At 47.5% G+C, this 20,262-nt stretch overlaps 2 protein-coding genes across 2 annotated transcripts in view; both read right to left on the bottom strand.

Annotated features, from left to right (window-relative positions):
- Positions 1-19,932, bottom strand: part of ATXN1 (ataxin 1) — a 29,586-nt gene extending 9,654 nt beyond the window's left edge. Inside the window, exon 1 of the mRNA XM_055263496.2 lies at positions 18,058-19,932. Within this exon, the coding sequence (XP_055119471.1) occupies positions 18,058-19,932 (1,875 nt within the window). The remainder of the gene's footprint in view (positions 1-18,057) is intronic.
- Positions 19,933-19,963: 31 nt separating this feature from the next.
- On the bottom strand, positions 19,964-20,053 carry LOC129473223 (uncharacterized). The gene has a single exon (XM_055263498.1). It carries the CDS (start codon positions 20,051-20,053, stop codon positions 19,964-19,966), a length of 90 nt encoding a protein of 29 aa, XP_055119473.1.
- Between the last annotated feature and the right edge of the window lie 209 nt (positions 20,054-20,262).

Genomic DNA, 20,262 nt, shown 5'->3' with positions numbered 1-20,262 from the left:
AGGAGACCAGATATCATGTATAAGCACTAGTAAAATATCAGATCTTAAAAACAGATGCACCAGGGCTTCTCATATAGAGTCATACATACAGACTTTACAATGACTATGCTTACAATAATTAAGAAGATTAAAGACAGCTTGAGAATTTTGATAGGAAACTAGAATCTGTTTTTAAAAGATCCATGAAGCCAGGCATGGTGGCTTACGCCTGTAATCCCAACACTTTGGGAGGCTGAGACAGGGAAGATCACTTGAGGCCAGGAGTTTCAGACCAGTCCGGGCAACAAAGTGAGACCCCATTTCTACAGAAATTTTTTAAAGAATAGCCTAGTGTGGTGATGCGCGCCTGTAGTCCCAACTACTCAGGAGGCTGAGGCAGGAGGATCTTGACCCCAGGAATGAGAGGCTGCAGTGAGCTATGATCACGAGACTGCACTGCAGCATGGGCAACAGAGTGAGACCCTGTCTCCAAAAAAAAAAAATAATTAATTAATTAAAAAAAGATCTATGAGAATTGTAGAATTAAAATATACTCCCATTGAAATCAAGAATGCAATGAGTTTTCCAGTTGAATAGACACGGATTAAGAAATAATTCAGGAGCCAGATTCTCTAATTAGAGCTTTAGAAGAGACTCCACAGAGTGAACATAGAGACAAAAGGATGGTTAATATGGAGGAGAGGGTAGCAGACAGACAGGATACGTTGAGAGGGGCTAACAGACACATAATATGAATCCTAGGAGGAGGAAGAGAGGGAGGTAATAGGGCAGAAGTTAATACTTGAGGAGGTAATGGCGAAGAATTTTCCCAAACTGAAGACGGATAATAAGACAGTTTCAAGAAGGCCTAGCCCCAAACAGGAAAAATAAAAAGAAATCCTCACTGAGGCAGATGAGAATTAAACTGCTATAAATCAAAGACATCTTGTAAACTAAACAGGAAAAAAACATTATTAAAAGCCTCTAGAACAGCTGGGCGTGGTGGCTCCTGCCTGTAATCCCAGCACTTTGGGAGGCCGAGGTGGGTGGATCACCTGAGGTCAGGAGTTTGAGACCAGCCTGGCCAACATGGTGAAACCCCGTCTCTACTAAAAATACAAAAATTAGCTGGGCATGGTGGCAGGAGCCTGTAATCCCAGCTACTCGGGGGGCTGAGGCAGGAGAATCACTTGAACCCGGGAGGCGGAGGTTGCAGTAAGCCAAGATCATTCCATCACACTCCAGCCTGGACAACAACAGAGAAACTCCATTAAAAAAAAAAAAAAGCCTCTAGAACAAAATACATATTACCTCCAAATAAGCAACAATTGAACTCACAGTTTACATCTCAACAGAAATAATGGAAGCCAGCAGACAATGGAGATAATGGAATATCTTTACAGTGCTAAAGAAAAAGAATTGCCAATCGACAATTCTATATGAGCAAAAAGATCCTTTCAGAATGAAGGCAAAATAGAGACATGTTCAGACAAACAGTAATTAAAAGAATCCACCACCAACAGATCTGCATTATCGAAAATACTAAAAGGTATTCTTTAGGTAGAGAAAAAACAAATCTAGATTGAAGTTTGTACAGGGAGGAATGAAGAGGAATGAAAATGGTTGGTATGTGGTGAATCTAAATGAATATTGGCTATATGTAACAATATTTAAAATATTCTGTTGGATTTTTTTTTTTCTTTTTGTGAGAGGGAGTCTTGCTCTGTCGCCCATGCTGGAGTGCAGTGGCGCGATCTTAGCTCACTGCAATCTCCACCTCCCGGGTTCAAGCGAGTCTCCTGCCTCAGACTCCCAAGTAGCTGGGACTACAGGCATGCACCACCACCATCACGCCCGGCTAATTTTTGTATTTTTAGTGGAGACGGGGTTTCACCATGTTGGCCAGGATGGTCTCGATATCCTGACCTCATGATCCACCCGCCTCTGCCTCCCAAAGTGCTGGGATTACAGGCGTGAGCCACCGTGCCCGGCCTCCATTGGATTTTATACACATTCACACACACAAAAATACACATGCATAATTGAAGTACCAAAAAAACTTTAAAAGTAGTAGATTTCCACAGATTGTGGCTTTTCTACTTCGTCTTCGTTTCCTTTGTTAACTCTGATTGATCTAGTTCTGATACATTTCTAGAATGACAGACTTTACTGGATCCATACAAGGCATATTTTTAGAAGAGACAACTTGAATACATTCATATGGCAGCCTGTAAGCATGAACCGATACACCTGTGTGTATTACTGGGAGGAAAGTTTCATTGTTCTGGGCTATTTTTATAATGTGAAGCAAGCTAAAAGTTTTTGAGTGCCTACTCTCTGTCAAGCTCTCAGGTACAAACTTTACAAAAAGTATTCTGTTTAAAGTTCACAATAGTATTAGTATGGAATAGTATTGCTCTTCCAATTTTATAAATTTTGCGAATAGTCACAGAGAGATTAAGTCACTTGCCTAATGTCATAGCTATTAGCTAATGGGTTTAGGATTTTATCCCAGTCATTGGCCCCCAAACCCATTTTCTTTTTTCTATGACTCCTGACCTCTATCCTTGTGAGCAAAGACATTACAGTGCCACCAAAAGAGATGAACTAAGCATTCCCGCTACCCCCCAACTGTGGTGAATGTTGACTGAAATAAGTAGGATCCAAAGGCATGAGCTCATGGGCTTGTTCCATGGTACAGATAATTGTGATGTAGTGTCTGCCTTATAGCCACTCCTACAATTCTAGTTACCCTGTACAAGTGTGTGACACTATTTGGTTTCAAAGCTACATTTACATCACACACACACAAACATATATGTGCATATATACATAGACAAATAATACACTTACAAGTTAGCATATCAGATGGGAATACCCACTGTATTCTAAGTAGGAGGACCAATCTGGAACTGGCTCCATAGATCCTCTTGCAAACCTCTTAGAGCCATTAACAACATAAACTGAACAGAAGGAAACCAATCCCACATCAAGTGGAGATTGTTTTGCTGCAAATCCAAGTCATAATGATAAAACTCTCAGGTGTTAATATCTGTCTCGTAAGACTCTCTACCAGAGTTGCGGTTTGCTTATTCTTGCCCAACACCAGGCAGAGGTAATGTGACATTCAGAAGCCCAGAAGCCTTATTTCCAAACATGTCAGCCTCTTTTCTGGTTCTGCATGTTCCCGGATAATTCCCTGCCTCCTTGCTGGCAGATGGTCGGACATCTACCCATGGAGGGGCCCCTGGTGTGTGAGCCACATTATACACACTTCGCAGGGCAGGCAATATTTAATTTTCTGAAAATAACATCTACCGTATGCTCACAGATAAACCTATCTGAGGATTTCCACATTACCAAGTATCTGTAGACTCATTAAGACATGTCTACAAGCCCTTTATAACAGGTACTATAATTGATTACTGCAAAAGCCAGGATACAGATACACGTGTTTCCCACTGAAGACTTCATAATGTTGTTGGACATTTTGAAAGCCTTTCATTATTTCCGCATCTCAAAACTCCAAAGACACCACTCTTGTAATCCCAGCACTTTGGGAGGCTGAGGTGTAACTGTGAAATAGCAAAAGAACGAACATAACTAACTCCATTTTTGTTAAAAGGGTTTTACCCTTTCCTGCATGTAGGCTAGGATAATTTTACAGCACTGAGATAATATACACAAACAATCATGTACTTTTAGAAACTAATTCTGGGATTAAAGGGGAAGTATACAAACAACTAACTATATATTGTTAAAGACTGATAGGAGTGGCTGGGCACGGTGGCTCACGCCTGTAATCTCGGCACTTTGGGAGGCTGAGGCGAAAGGATCACCTGAGGTCAGGAGTTAGAGACTAGTCTGGCCAACACGGTGAAACCCTCTACTAAAAACACAAAAGACTAAAGGAGCATTGTGACCTGACCAAGGACAAAGAAGTTCTCAATCTTCTCGAACCCTCACTGGTGCCCAAATGTCTGTGGTCCTCAGTCTCCTCGATACCAACCCCCTTGTCTCCCCCATACCCCCCTCCCATAAAAACCCTCCAACCAGCCTAAAAACTTGGAGATGGTACTTAATTTTTACGAAATTATTATTATTATTTCTTGAGATGGATTCTCACTCTGCTGCCCAGGCTGGAGTGCAGTGGTACAGTCTCAGCTCACTGCAACCTCTGCCTCCTGGGTTCAAGCTATTTTCCTGCCCTGGCCTCCTGAGTAGCTGGGACTACAGGCATGTGCCACCACACCTGGCTAATTTTTGTATTTTTTAGTAGAGATGGTGCTTCACCATGTTGGTCAGGCTGGTCTTAAACTCCTGACCTTAGGTGATCCGCCTGCCTTGGCCTCCCAAAGTGCTGGGATTACAGGTGTGAGCTACCATGCCCGGCCTGGAGATGGTACTTTAGAAGGCTAGCTCATTATCTTCTCAATTTTGCTGGCTTTTCCAATAAACCTGCTTTTCCTCTCACCAACCTCATCTCTCGTATTTGGCTTTTGAGTGGTGAGCAGCTAAACCTAAGTTCGGTTACAGAGGTGGGAGGGTCACTCCAGCTACTGCACCACTCCAGCCTGTGAGCCAGAGCAAGACTCTGTCTCTCAAAACCAAACCAAACCAAACCAAACTCCAAATCTCCAAAGACAGGCCTTAGAATTAAATGCTGTGGTGTGAACCATAGCTAGAATAGCCTGCCGAAAAATTCATGAGAGAAAAGCGGTGGAGAGAGAGAATATTTGAGATGCACACTAAAATAAGATGATGTTAATGGAATTTTTTTTTTTTTTTCTTTTGAGACAGAGTCTTGCTCTGTCACCCAGGTTGGAGTGCAGTGGCACCATCTCAGCTCACTGCAATCTCTGCCTCCTGGATTCGAGCAATTCTCCTGCCTCAGCCTCCCGAGTAGCAGGGATTACAGGCGCCCACCACCACCCCTGGCTAATTTTTTATATTTTTAGTAGACACGGGGTTTCATTCACCATGTTGGCCAGGCTGGTCTTGAACTCCTGACCTCAGGCAATCCGTGCGCCTCAGCCTCCCAAAATGCTAGGATTACAGACGTGAGCCACCACGCCCACCTGGCCTGTTAATGGAATTTATGTTAACCTAGATAGGCTTGGGAGATTCCTCTTTAGTCACTTCAAAGGCTTCTCTTTGTTTCTTTTTGCCTAAATTCTGCCTTTACTTCCTACCAAAGGAGCTGTGTCACCCTGCGAAAAGATGCCACAACCAGGTATCAGCTGGGTCCATGAAAGCTGAGGCGGGAGCGGAAGATTATTCAGATAATTTGATCATTGTAGGCACAGATTGGACAGCCTGCCAGCCCAATGCTGGTTTTCTCCTCACTAATTAGTGTGAACTATCTAGACAATGCACTTTTCCCCCCTTGGGGTCTGAATGTATGTGAAGTAAAATAAGTTTTTTTTCCCTTTCTTTGGTGAAAGTTTAAATCTTGTTGCACACATCTCAAATATGAATACTCAAGTATTCATAGCAAATCTATTTTTATTTTATAATTAGGTTTGCCATAAGGATATAAACATTCTTAAAGGTTAACTGATCATCAACAGTTAATGAAGAAATTTCACTGAGGGGTTTTTCAGTGAGAATATATATAATCAATCTGTTGCTTGAAATTCCCTTGGAGAGGAGCCTTCTCCATCTCAAAACATGCTGTCAATGCCAGCGGGGACTGGTTTGGATGTGAAACAGAGATGGTGTGATTTTGTAGGATGATGTCATCTTCAACTGGAATGAGTCTGTGAATTCCTTGAATTTAAGACCCATGTGGGTGTTCCCTATGATGCTGAGAGCTTCAAAATATTGGTATTATTATTATTTGAGATGGAGTCTTGCTCTGTTGCCCAGGCTGGAATGTAATGGCACTATCTCGACTCACTGCAACCTCCACCTCCTGGGTTCAAGCGATTCTCCTGCCTCAGCCTCCCGAGTAGCTGGGAGGCATAAGCCACCACACCTGGCTAATTTTTGTATGTTTAGTAGAGACGGGGGTTCTACCATGTTGGCCAGGCTAGTCTTGAACTCCTGACCTCAAGTGATCCGCCTGCCTTGGCCTCCTAAAGTGCTGGGATTACAGGCGTGAGCCACTGTGCCCGGCCTCAAAATATTATTGAGTGTTCCTAATGATACATTTCAGGCTTTGCAGTTTTAATAAAAGTTCAACAAATACACATCAAGCACCTGCTAAGTGTTAGGAACCTTAGAAGAGTACCTATTGGTTAAGACCTAATTTCTTGCCTCCCATGAGGAGAGAGAGCATACATGCAAAACAAGAGTACATTTGGACACCAGTGACCACGCTATCCGATGATGTCCACTCAGATGTCGAATGGGCAACTCAAAGTGACCTAAAACACACCAGACCTCCCGATGTGCCCCTGCCCGGTGGCCATTCCATGTTCTTCCTCATCTCCATAAATGGTATCCCATTCTTCCGGCTGTTCAATCAAGGACCTGGGAATCACACTTTCTTCCGCTCTTTCTCTTACCTCACATACATCCCAATTATAAGCAAACTGTATGGGTTCCTTTTCCAAATACACCTAGAATGAGACTATTTTTTACTACCTCCACCACCTTTGTCCTGGCCAAACTGCGTCTCACTCACTCAGTCACCACGTGCAAGCCTGATGTGGTCTGCATGTGCCCCTTACTCCCTACACTGTAGCAACAGTGGTCTCCTTGCTGGTCCTTTAACCCCTCTTGTGCCTTCTGTCTGGGCACCTGCTACTCTCTCCATTCATTTGGAATCTTTTTTGCCTCACGTACTGTTGCCACCCACTCTCCTTTTCAGAGAGAACTCTCCTGACAGCTCTATTTAAAATAGCAACCCTCTAGTTTCCATAGCTTCTTTTTTTATTTTCAGATAGGGTCTTGTTCTGTTGCCCAGGCTGGAGTGCAGTAGCATGATCAAGGTTCACTGCAACCTTGACCTCCCGGGCTCAAGAGATCCTCCTGACTCAGCCGCCTGAGTAATTGGGACCACATGCATGCACCACCATGTCCAGCTAATGTTTTGTTGATGATGATAATGATTATTATGTAGAGATGGAGCCTTGCTATGTTGGCCTGGCTGGTTTCAAAACTCCTGGCCTCAAGTGCCCTCTTGCCTCGGCCTCCCAAAGTGCTGAGATTACAAGCATGAGCCACCTAGCCTGGCCCCTTCTCCTCTTTATGCCAGGGATCCCCAACCCCCAGGCAACAGACCGTTTAGAAAGCTTGCTCATCATCTTCTCAATTTCGCTGCCTTTCCCAATAAACCTGCTTTTCCTCTCACCAACCTCATCTCTCATATTTGGCTTTTGAGTAGTGAGCAGCCAAACCTAGGTTCGGTTACAGAGGTGGGAGGGTCACTCGAGCTACTGCACCACTTCAGCCTGTGTGCCAGAGCAAGACTGGCACACAGGCTTGGCCTGTTAGGTACTGGGCCACAGAGCTGGAGGTGAGCGATCATTCCCAACTGAGCTCCGCCTCCTGTCAGATCAGTCACTAGCATCAGATTCTCAGAGGAGCATGAACCCTATTGTAAACTGCGCATGCAAGAAATCCAGGTTCTGCGCTCCTTATGAGAATCTAACCAATGCCTGATGATCTGAGATGGAATAGTTTCATCCCAAAACAATCCCCCTCCCTCTTCCCATCCTGCCAAAAAATCTTCTTCCGTGAAACCAGTCCCTGGTGCCAAAAGGGACTGGTTATCTTCTTATGCATTCTTTTTTATTTACTTGTATATTTGTCTGTTTTGCCTCTTTCCCCAAACTCAGTATTCTATCTCCAGAGTCTAAAAGACTTCCTGGCAAGTAATAGGTGCTCAGCTAAAATCTGAAAGAAGAGGCCGGGCACGGTGGCTCACACCTGTAATCCCACCACTTTGGGAGGTGGAGGTGGGCTGATCATGAGGTCAGGAGTTCGAGACCAGCCTGACCAACATGGTGAAACCCTGTCTCTACTAAAAATACAAAAAAATTAGCCAGGCATGGGAGCAGGTGCCTGTAATCTCAGCTACTCTGGAGGCTGAGGCAGGAGAATTGCTTGAACCTGGGAGGCGGAGGTTGCAGTGAGCCAAGATCACGCCATTGCACCCCAGCCCGGGCGACAGTGCAAGACTCCGTCTTAAAAAAAAAAAAAAAAATCTGAAAGAATAGTTCTGTTTGCCTTCTGTATGGAAAAACATTGCAATGGTAAAACTGGACAACAGGGGGCAATAGAGAGACTGCCTGTGTTTTGTTTTGTTTTGTTTTTTTACCAGCCAGAACTAAAGTGGGCTATGACCTCCCCCAGGGAGAGGAGCAGTGCTTTCTCCAGGGTGTGGCTTACCCCCTAACAGGCAGCTTTCTCAGCAGAGCCATAGCCACCTCACCTTGTCAGATGCTGAGGTCGTCATGATTTTATTGAATCATACTTCAGTTATTTTCTCTCCACTCTTGTTCCTGCAGCTGTGTTAGTAATCATTAAGTCATTTTATGATTTTGCTGGGGTTCCGCACATTTTCCAGAATGGTTTCTGATGAAATCCCAATGAAAATAAACTCATGGGAGCAGTACCACAGATAACCAAAGCACGTTACATAACGCCAGACAGCTCAGTGTAGCCCATTTTTTCATCCAGTAAATATATCCTGTTTCAAACACCCTAAGCAGTAAGTAGGATAGCCTTTATAACTTTTCTTTCTTTCTTTCTTTCTTTCTTTTTGAGACGGAGTCTCACTCTGTCACCAAGGCTAGAGTGCAATGGTGCAATCTTGGCTCATGGCAACCTCTGCCTCCCAGGTTCAAGCAATTCTCCTGCCTCAGCCTCCCAAGTAGCCGGGATTATAGGCACCTGCCACCACACCAGGCTAATTTTTTGTATTTAGTAGAGACGGGTTTTCACCATTTTGGTCAGGCTGGTCTTGAACTCTTGACCTCAGATGATCCACTGGCCTCGGCCTCCCAAAGTGCTGGGATTACAGGGGTGAGCCACCACGCCCAGGGATGGCCTTTATACTTTTGTCAGCTTGAGGGTCCTCTGTCTTTCATCTCTGGATGCCCTGTCGCTAGCACCTCTTGCTTTTGGGGGTGGACCGCCTCCCACCCTCCTCCACTCTTTTCCTCCCTCCTCCCACTGCTGCCAGCAAGCCCGTTTGCTCATCAGTGTGGTTATAAGGGGTCTGCCTACCCCTTCCTCCGTCCAACCCCCTAAACCGACTCCTCTAAAACCGTCACCTCCAACTCCCATTTTGGATGGAGGAACCAAGACAGGGAGACAACACAGACTCACTTCTGGGCTCATAATGATTTTTTCAATGTCACCTTCCTAATCTGACTAATGACTGGCTTTTAAGAAAAATTTTAGCTCCTCTATATGAAAATTCCATAAAATTCCTTTCACCACTTAGTCAATAACTACTGTATCTAAACACTATGCACATACACGCATATTTAAGCTGTTTGATTGTATATTTCAATCTTAGATTGGTGCTATGTCTATATACACACATATGTACATATCACCAAAAACAAGATAGAAAGAAAACAAAACGTCTGTTGTTTAAATATGTCTCCCTTTTCCTTCACAAGAGTCCCTGTTTTCACAAATTGCGAAGGGCATCTGTTTTACAAAACATTTTCTTCGTGACACTATCCCAGACACACAAATTTCGCCTGTTGCTGGGAGCAATGAAATCTCTCATAAGCTAGGTTTCAGTAAGTATGTCTTGTTTTTTGGTGAAATTATTAAATTGGGCATTCTTAACTTTGTCTGCAAGTGAAATTCTCGGTCTTGTTTTTACCTGTAGAGAAAGACCGGTCTGCTGTCCTGGAAGGCTAATCTGCATGGTTACGTTCTCAGCGTGAAAAAAATCAGAAAACCCCGTCTCAAAGATGAAGGGGGTAAGCGAGAGACCCATTTACTGCAATGTTTAAAAATCATTAATGAAAACAGTCAAAACTCTTTGGCTGAGTGTAAGAATCTCTGTGAGTGTTCTATTTAAAACACTGAATCATGTTCACGCAAAGCCTGACTCAGTCCTTGGTGGAAGTGTTTCAGGGTTGTTCAGTAAACCCACACCCTAGCACCGGGACGCCTCCTAACACAAATCCCAAATTAAAAGCTGGGGTTTTCTTACACTTGGTAGCGTGGCTCACAGAGCTCCCTTGTGGGAAGGCCCTGTGGGGAGGCTCAGCCCTGTCCAGTAAGTGACCACAGCAGTAGTGACATGGAAGCCCTTAGGCACACAGGTTCTAGCTCACTTGCCTTCCTTTTCTGGGGCCTTAAAGTGTGTGCCTTAGGCAGGGCAGGGTGGCTTATCCCTGTAATCCCAGCACTTTGGGGGCCTGAGGTGGGAGGATCATATGAGCTCAGGAGTTCAAGAGCAGCCTGGGCAACATGGCAAGACCTCGTCTCTAGAAAAAATACAAAAATTAGCTGGGCATGGTGGTGGTGTGTGCCTGTGGTTGCAGTTACTAGGGAGGCTGAGGTGGGAGGATTGCTTGAGCCTAGGAGGTCGAGGCTGCAGTGAGGTATTATGGTGTCACTGCACTCCAGCCTGGGCAACAGAGCAAGACCCTATCTCAAAAAAAAAAGTGTGCCTTAAAGAACAACATAATATTCAGTGCTAAAATGAAATGAGCTATCAGAGCAACAAGAAGACATGGAAGAACCTGAAATGCATATCACTAAGTGAGAGACGCCAATGTGAAAAGGCGACATACTGGATGATTCCAACTGCATGGCATTCTGGAACAGGCAAAACTATGGAGAAAGTAAAATGATCAGTGGATGCCAGAGGTTTAAGGTGGGGTGTGGGGGACAAACAGTTGATGCATAAGGGATTTTTAGGGTGGTACAGCTGTTCTGTATCATACTGTAATGCTGGATACATGACATCATAAATTCATCAAAAACAGCATATACAACACAGAGTGAATTGTAGTATAAACTATGGACTTTAGTTAAAAATAAGGTATCAGTACTGGCTCATCAGTTGTAACCAATCTATCATACCAAGGCAAGATTTAATAACAGGGAAAACTGTTATGTGTGTGGGAACTCTCTCTACTTGCTGTACACCTAAAACTGCTTTAAACAATAGTCTTTAATTTTTTTTTAAATGCTATAAACAACAACAGTCTGAGAGAATCAAAACATGTAACATGACCCAGTTGGGGGCACGTATAGCACATAAAGTTTAGAGGAGAGCATTTTTCTCCTTTTTTTTTTTTTTTAGAGAGATACAAAGACCCACAGACAAAAATGTAGTTTGACATAGTTTCTCTGTTGGAGCCCTCCAGCGTCAGAACAGACAGGAAGTGTGTATTACCAACAACTGTGGCACAAATCCAGGGCTGGGCTCTGCACACAGGGCAGTCACCAACTATCTATTTTTTGATACATTAGGATTCATTGCCACCAAGCTCGGCATGTTCAATGTTGGCAAGTGGGTCTGCCTTGGCTGCAAAGGGACTGACTCTACAGGCTCATGTGCCGCCTGCATGAGGGCCTTGGCTATTTTTAGATACCAGCCAATCCATTCAATGCATAATGTTACCACCGATGACTCACAGCTCACAGAAGTCAACCAAAAAATAGTAGAATGAAAGGAAAGCCATCAGTAGACACCCAGTAAGTACATCATGATAACAACTGCTGTACAAGCACACACACAGGCACACTCACACCCACGCCAGGACAGTCGGGAGGAGGAAATGGCACTGAATATTAAGCAGCCACCAAGTCAGGGAAGCAGTCACCTCAGGAGGCGCTGGGAAGCGACAGACGGCCCTAATAACACGCAGAGCCTGGCATTTAGGAAAGAAGCAAAGGAACGTGTCAGCCCAGAGCACTTTACCAATACATTTTACAACTCCACTAAGCAAATGCTGTGTACTCTTCGGAAAAGCTGAACCTAGGAAGGGTGAGACAGAAGGATGGGATAATATAGAACGCCGCCAGATGGAAGCCAAAGGCTCCCCAGCTGGGGCCATCCTGGGCAAGGCTGTCCCAGAGGGCACGTCGCTAACAGCCTCTTGCAGAAGAGAGAGCCCGAGAGCTTGTTTCTGCATTGGTTGTCTTACTGATCTGGAGGGCTGGAGCACCAATGCATCCCTCATGTCCAGTTCATACTCAGAAATACAGATTGATATGCTCACGCAGGCTGGCATGACATCATTTAGCCTTTACAAACAGGAACGGCGGGAAGGGTGCTCTCCTCAGCCACTCGCGGGATTCTACCCCGAGGATTACAGGCAGGGTAAAAATGGCTTATTGTGCTCCTTGGAAAAGTTCAGCCTTCTTTCTAGACTTTCATCAGCTGCCTCTCCTTCCATAAACCCTTTTTAGAACACGAGGACTTTGATTTATTTTTTAGCTGTGAATCACTTTCTCAGGGCCCGAGCCATCTAAGTTGAAGCAGGGAAGGGAAAACTAACATTGCACAAGGTCCCAGTGCTACTGACGGGTGAGGGATATGTTCAGACTCAGATCTCTTCAGTGCCAGTTCCTGCATTTTCCAAGCAGCTAACCTACTTCCTACCCAACGAGGAGGTGAGAAGCCCCATCCTTCTTTTGAGTCGCATTGGCTCCCACGTTGATGCTATCGCCTGGGGGGTCCCATCTGGGATGCACCACAGACTTATGGCCTCAAACTTGGAGAATATTAAGTGGATTATATTTGGCAGTGAGGCCCAAGGGAAGTGATTCTGTCATCCTTTGGGACTCTCAACCAGAATCAAGGCATGGCAAAGCAGCAACTCTCTTCCAGGGTGGGGAACGTGCTATCACCCTCCACTGAAGAGGAAGGAGGCTTCCTTTGGTGCAGGCACTAACAATGGACAACACCTGGCATTCCCCTTTCCTCCCACAGCACCTAGGTGGGAGCCTGGGGGGATGCATAGACCCTTTGCTCGAGCTGAGAAATGCTGTACCGGGCAGGGCAATGCCACAGGGATAGTGACAAACACGGAAAAGCATTTTTCTCCTCCATTGCCTCATCTGGAGCGTCAGCTGGGACAACGCTGGGGGCATCTTTCCACAGTCTTAATGAGGAATTCAGCCCCTTAAAAATCATCCTCAAACTGGCCAGGCGCGGTGGCTCACGTTTGTAATCCCAGCACTTTGGGAGGCTGAGGCGGGCGGATCACGAGGTCAGGAGATCGAGACCACGGTGAAACCCCGTCTCTACTAAAAATACAAAAAAATTAGCCGGGCGTGGTGGCGGGCACCTGTAGTCCCAGCTACTCGGAGAGGCTGAGGCAGGAGAATGGCGTGAACCCGCGAGGCGGAGCTTGCAGTGAGCCGAGATTGCGCCACTGCACTCCAGCCTGGGCGACAGAGCGAGACTCTGTCTCAAAAAAAAAAAAAAAAAAAAAAAAAAAAATCATCCTCAAACTAAACACCCCTCAGTTTTATATGCCATGGCTTTAGTTCCCATGAGGTCTGTGTGCCGCTTAGCATGAGGTCAGTACATGTTCACCTTAATGCCCTTCTTGGTTTTTGGTTAACTGACGCTAATAAATTTTTACAAGGGCTGTGCTGTTCTGGAAAGTATAAAAGTGAAGCATTAAAAAACGGAGCCCTCTCAAGAGATTATCTCCTATGAAGAATCATATGTGGCTGGGCACCGTGGCTCACGCCTGTAATCCCAGCACTTTGGGAGACCAAGGTGGGTGGATTGCTTGAGCCCAGGAGTTCCAGACCAGCATGGGCAAGACAGCAAAACCCTGTCTCTACAAAAATATACAGAAAATTAGCTGGGTGTAGTGGCACGCACCCATAGTCCCAGCTACTGGGGAGGCTGAGGTGGGAGGATCAATTGAGTCCGTGAGGTTGAGGCTGCAGTGAGCCAATGATCCCATCACTGCACTTCAGCCTGGGTGACAGGGCAAGACCCTGTCTCAAAACAAGCAAACAAACGAACACAAAAACCCACAGAAAAACAAAACTCATTTGCCTGGTTTAGAGAGGAGAGAGCTGCAGCTCAGAGAGGTGAAGTAAGTTGTCTTGCCAGAGACCCAAAGCCGCACCCCTGGGTCTGTCACCACCATACCATATCACACTGCTTTCCCTGGGGGTGTGATGTTGGCGGGGGGTCTTATGAGTTCAGGCATCCTCAAGAGTCTGTTCATGCAGGATTTCTGCCTAGAGTCACAATGCCATCTGTTTTGGAGAAAACCATCTCTTCTTTCACAACTTCCCCAATCAAATTTGTGATTTTGCTTATTAAGCTCAACAATTTGCACATTTCTGAATTTCTCTGTGGGTGCAGTGTCAGCAGTGCCTAACCAGTTGAGAAGACCAGGAAGATTCTTCAGGAGAGGGGAGAAAACCCCTCAGGAAGGCACTGCAGAGGCAGAGAAGGATGTAGCCTTTGGAACCTCAATTAAGTCCAGATATGAGTTCTCTCTCTCCCTCCCATCTCCCCCTCTCATGCTCTCTGTCTGAGTCTCCGCTGACTCTGAACCTGTCACTTGTGGCAAACACAGCTGGTGGAGTATTTTAGCTGTGATGATGTCAGCCGATTTCTGATAGGCTCCTCGGTAAAGTGACAAATCATTGGTTGCGTCAGGCCTTGCACTTTTGTTTTTACAGCGAGAAGCCCTAGCTGCCTTTTCAGCAGGTCTCAGCACACTTGCCTTTCTTTGCGGAAGCCCTTCCCTGCATGCAGCACAGCCACGCGGGGGCCAACCTCACAGACCTGCAAACAGGCCCTGACAACACTTCTACCTGCTTGTCTGCACCCTGGCTGTCAGTAGAGAGATTTAGTGATCTCACTATGGGAAAATAAACATGAGAACAGGGCTCTGACTTCACAGGGAAGCCAATTTCTCTTTCATTTAATCATTAATTTTGCAAAGTTTGGAGTAGGGAAAAACACACCTAGATTCTTCCTCCCCAAGAACAGAAAAGGGCTGTAAGGGGCTGGGTGCAGTGGCTCACGCCTGCAATCCCAGCACTTTAGGAGACTGAGGTGGGTGAATCACCTGAGGTCAGGAGTTCGAGACCAGCCTGGCCAACATGGTGAAACCCTGTCTCTACTAAAAATACAAAAATTAGCAGGGGGTGATGGCGTGTGCCTGTAGTCTCAGCTACTTGGGAGGCTGAGGCAGAAGAATCACTTGAACCAAGAGGCAGAGGTTGCAGTGAGCCAAGATCACCCCACTGCACTCCAGCCTGGGTGACAGAGCAAGACTCTGTCTTCAAAAAAAAAAAAAAAAAATAGAAGAGTCTGGGCTCTGCGGAGGCTGCCAGGCCTGGGAAGTGTGGCCCACAACTGAAGTGACTGCCTTCATTCTCAAGCTGAAGGAGATGCTGGCCGGCAAGGAACCAGTCGCATTTCTAAACAAAACCTCTTTTCACACCTGCCTCTGTTCATAAAAATGTTTTAAGGATTCTAAGTACCATGAAAAGCAATGACTCTTCCTCATGTTTATTTTGCATGTTTCACCTGGGGTCTGTGAAGACTCAACTTTGCTCAAGGCAGTTCATTTTCTTTCTCCTAGTACCCACCCCTAATTCATGCAGGAAGTGAACAGCCACTACAGAGGGGTAGTGAGCTGTATTATTATGCCATTTATTTAAAAAAATCCTGATTTTTTTTTTTAATCAGATCTTTGGGGAAATCTTTCTTGGGCACTTCCAAAGACTGTAAACCTACAGTGACATCTCATAATACAAAGAAAAGTATTCAGGGCTAAAAGCTCTTGGCAATACAGGGCCCCGGCTTTGTGCAAGCCCCCATATCCAGTCATTCACGAGTGGTTCTGGAAAACTGATTTGGTCCTTTCCTCACTTGGGCTTTTAAGAAATGCTCAAAAAAGCCAGACATGGGGACTTGTGTGTGTAATCTCAGGGCTTTGAGAGGCGGAGGTAGAAGGATTGCCTGGAGCCCAGGAGTTTGAGACCAGCCTAGGCAACACAGCAAGACCCCATCTCTACTAAATTGTTTTTTTATTTTTAAATTAGCTGGGCATGGTGGTATGCACCTGTGGTCCCAGCTACTAGGGAGGTTGGGGTGGGAGGATCGCTGGAGCCTACGAGGTCAAGGCCACAATCAGCTATGATTGCACCACTGCATTCCAGCCTAGGAGACAAGAAACACTGTCTCAAAAAATGAAAAAAAAAAAAAAAAAAAAAAATGCCCCAAACAATTCAAACCATTAATTAGTTTATCTTTTTTTTCTTGTTTTATTTTATCTGAATGTCCCAAATAGCAGCTATTTCATGACTATTTTCAACTCAAGCTGGAAGGAGGCTCTGTCCCATTTGAGTGTTTTCAAATAGTAGATGGAAACACTTGTAGAAAGTGCGCTCGATAGCCAGGAAAGCTCTCAGCTGCAGGCTGAACCTGCTGGACTCCCAGCAACTTGGGCAGTGAAAGAAATGGGCTGTGGAATAAATGCATGGAATCGATCTAAGAACCTGGAAAAGGGTGGATTGAAGGAGCCTGTGGAAATTAAGAGCGTTAACCATACTTCCAGTGACTCATCTTGGCTACAGCTGACTTTACCCCAAGCCCAGCAGGTCACCTGGGACAGCCCTGACTTCTCAGATTGTATTAACCATGCTTTTATTTTCTGATGCTTTGATATTTTAGGGTCTTGTGGATACCAGAGGTATAGTCTCTCCTAGGATTAGCTAATTCCTAGAGGCCTGACTTTTACATGCAAACCAACCAGTCCAGAGCTAATTCCTAGGAGCCTGACTTTCATATGCAAACTAACCAGCCCAGAGCCCACTCCCCAGCAGCCTCCTATCTTGGTCCATCACACTTAGGGCTGCCTTCCATCTGTTTTTTTTTTTTTTTTTTTTTTTTTGTCTGAGACGGAGTCTTGCTGTGTGGCCAAGGCTAGAGTGCAGTGGCCTGATGTTGGCTCACTGCAATCTCCGCCTCCCGGGTTCATGCAATTCTCCTGCCTCAGCCTCTGGAGTAGCTGGGATTATAGGCACACACCACCACGCCCGGCTAATTTTTGTATTTTTAGTAGAGACAGGGTCTTACCATGTTGGCCAGGCTGGTCTCGAACTCCTGACCTCTGGTGATCCACCTACCTCAGCCTCCCAAAGTGCTGGGATTATAGGTGTGAGCCACAGTGCCCGGCCCTTCCACCTGTATTGATCACCCCAGCACCAGCCGCCAGACAACTAGGGAGAGCCCCTACGCCCCAGAACACACTGGAATTATCCACTCTAACCAATCCTAAAATGGCTTACCCTGCCTCCCATGAAACCACAATAAAGGCTGTTGTTTGCCACATTTCCCCTCACTCCCTCCACCTCCTGACCCACCTGGGGCTTCCCCAGGTGCCCCCCACTTTATGGTGTTCTACACCTCTTGGTGTAGAGTGTCCCCTTCCTCTTGGGATCAGAGAGTATAACAAATTATCTCGTCAAAGAGAGTTGTCTGCTGATCTATCTGTTGGCCTTATCATACCTAAATGATAGTAACACATTATATACATGTTAGAGACGGGGTCTTGCTATGTTGCCCAGGCTTGAGTGCAGTGATAGTCACAGGTTCAGCCATAGCTCACTACAGCCTCGAACTCCTGGGCTCAAGTGATCCTCCTGCCTCAGCCTCTGGAGTAGCTGGGACCAAAGGCATATACCGCTGTACCCAGCTAAGAAGACATATTTTAAAACATGGATGTTGCAATGGGATGTGATTGCTTCAGCATCTAATCCCCTCACTCCAGCGGCATCCTCTGTCTTTTCCTGGTAGGAAAAAGTGCCGAATGGCCACTAGAAGGACCTGAAGTCCAGCAGCCTTTCCTAATCGGGGTTCCTCATCTTAACCACAGAATTCAAAAAATAACTAGAGTGGTGAGTTTCTGGATTGTCTCGAGGACTCCATAACTAGCCCCACTCTCCATGCATGGAGGTTAATTCATTACACACAGCAGAGGTCATGGGGAAATGGGGCTTATTTTTTCTAGAGAACACAGTTGGGGACGGCTGAGTCTAAGGTCTAGGTGTACCTGAGAACCCTTAATCCTGCCTCATAGAAGCAATTCGTCTTGCCAGGAGATGATGACGGCGTCACGGTGTGGTGTCCCATCCCTATGCCACCCGGGCTAACGTTACCTGGGCTCGGTGCTCCCCGACGGCGAACTGTATCACGGCCACGCCCGGGCTATGGCTGTCTTCAATCCTCTCTACGGTGCTGGAGTCGATCTTCAGGTCATTGCTTATCTCTGCACTCTGGATGAAATCTTCTGTTTTTAAGTCTTCCACCTTCTTTAGCTCTCCGTTGGCCAACTGGATGATGGAGCCTTTCATGAAGTAGGGAGGCAGCGTAGGGGGAGCCGCCGCCGGGGAGGCCACGGACTGCACCACAGGCAGGTGGATCTGGGCCTGCACCATGGCTGGGTAGGCGGCCTGGGTGACCAGGGCCTCGGGGTTGAAGTTCTCGCTCTTGGGAAGGGCGGTGGTGACGAACGTGTGAGGCACTGCAGCAAACTGGGGGGATGACGTGACTATGGCCGGGGCTGCCCCCGATGCTTCCATGTCAGTGCTGCCGACCGGGATGAGCAGGGGCTGTGTGCCGGGGATCACCAGGTGCTGGGGCAGGCTGCCGGCGTAGGTGATTGCTTGCTGCTGGCCGCTCAGGTAGCCAATGACAGGGGGTTGAGTCCCTGCGTAGAAGGCTGTGGCTGGCAGTCCCACCGGGAGTGGCTCTGAAGCACTGTGTGTGGTCTGAATGACCGTGTGGGGTGAGAGCGCGTAGGACCGGTGGCCAGGCTTCCCTAAATGCAGGCCACTTTTGTCGTTGAGGGTGGAGGGGGAGGCCTCACGATGAGTGGCCTGTTGCACCTCCAGGTCAGCTGCGGGCGTGTTGCTGTTGGGCAGGACCATCACAGAGGCCCGGACCCCTGAAGGATCACGACTGCTGTAGTCTGAGGGGCTCGGGTGGACCACCACGTGCCTGGACTCGTACGGGTGAGGAACCGACTTGCCGCCTGCCTTGCCCAGGCCCAGGTCGGCCGAGGACGGGGCCCCGTACCGCCGGCTCTTCTCCATCTCACCGTTCAGGACCTCCTTGGCCTGGATGGCCTGCTGCAGCCGGCTGCTCTCGGCTTTCTTGGTGGCCTCCCGAGGGACAAAGTGGCTGCCGGAGTCGGCGTATTGCATGACGACCTGGGAGGGGGGCCCCAGGGTGAGCGTGTGTGGGAGCATCGTCTGGTGGGGGTGGAGGTGGACGGGGATGGCCGGAGGAGAGGCGGCGCGGCCGGTGTTCTGCGGAGAACTGGAAATGTGGACGTACTGGTTCTGCTGGGCGGGTGGGGGGGACCCCGGGGTGATGAGCCCCGGAGCCCTGCTGAGGTGCTGCTGCTGCTGCTGCTGTTGCTGCTGCTGCTGCTGCTGCTGCTGCTCAGCCTTGTGTCCCGGCGTCTGGCTCAGACTGCCCATGTTGGCCAGCAGAGTGGAATAGGCCTCCAGCTGGGAGCGCTGGGATGGAGTGGTGGCCCCTGCAGCCGAGGCCACCGCACTGGTGACGGGGTTGGCGGTTGGGGGGATCAGCTGTGATGGGATGAAGCTGGCATAGGTCCCGCTGTATTGGGAGGACCCGATGAACTGGAAGGTGTGCGGCAGGTGAGCGTACTGCACGGGGGACACCGGGGTCCCTGGCTGCGGGGTGGCATACGCGGCGGGCAGCGTGGTGGCCACAGGGACAGACCTGGGAGCGCTGGGCGGGGAGTAGTCCAGCCCTGTGGACAATGCTTTGTGTAAACCTATTCCCTGTTGTAAACCAAGCTCCACCGAGGTCCCTGCCGGCCCATGCCTCCCGCCCCCGTGGCCCCGGCCACCAGGGTTGCCCGGGAGCCATGCTGTGCCCTCCACCCGGTGGTTGTCACTGGGCAGGGCAGGAGCCTTCTCCTCGGAGGACCGGCTGGTGGCGGGGATCTCGCGCTTCTTGGGAGGCAGGCATTCGTTGCTCCGCTCTTGGTTGGATTTCATTTTTCGCCGTCCCCCCTCCACGGTGACTGTTTCACTGTCTGGCTGGCTCTGATTTTAGTCTGATAAACGGAAAGTCACATTTGATTTCTGTAGGGGATCCAGGCTCTTCATGAGGAATCATCTCCCCGTGGGTACAATCCACCAACAGCAGCTCTGGATGCTGGGAAAGGGAAGAGGGCAGTGACAAAGGGAAAAGGAAAGGGAGGAGAAAGGGAAGGAGGGAAAGGACATCAGAACATGAGCACCGGGGAAAGAACATCTTTGGCAAGATTAAGACTAGGCCCTGGACTCAGTGTGAACTCCCCAAACCCAATCATACCCCAAGCACTA

Source organism: Symphalangus syndactylus, chromosome 23 (genome assembly GCF_028878055.3).
Source record: "Symphalangus syndactylus isolate Jambi chromosome 23, NHGRI_mSymSyn1-v2.1_pri, whole genome shotgun sequence".
In the NCBI taxonomy this organism is placed as follows: domain Eukaryota; kingdom Metazoa; phylum Chordata; class Mammalia; order Primates; family Hylobatidae; genus Symphalangus; species Symphalangus syndactylus.
This window is presented reverse-complemented; position numbering and strand designations above follow the sequence as displayed.

Excerpts from the sequence above, each read along its gene's own strand:
- LOC129473223 (XM_055263498.1), bottom strand. The coding sequence starts at position 20,053 with ATGATTCCTCATGAAGAGCCTGGATCCCCTACAGAAATCAAATGTGAC.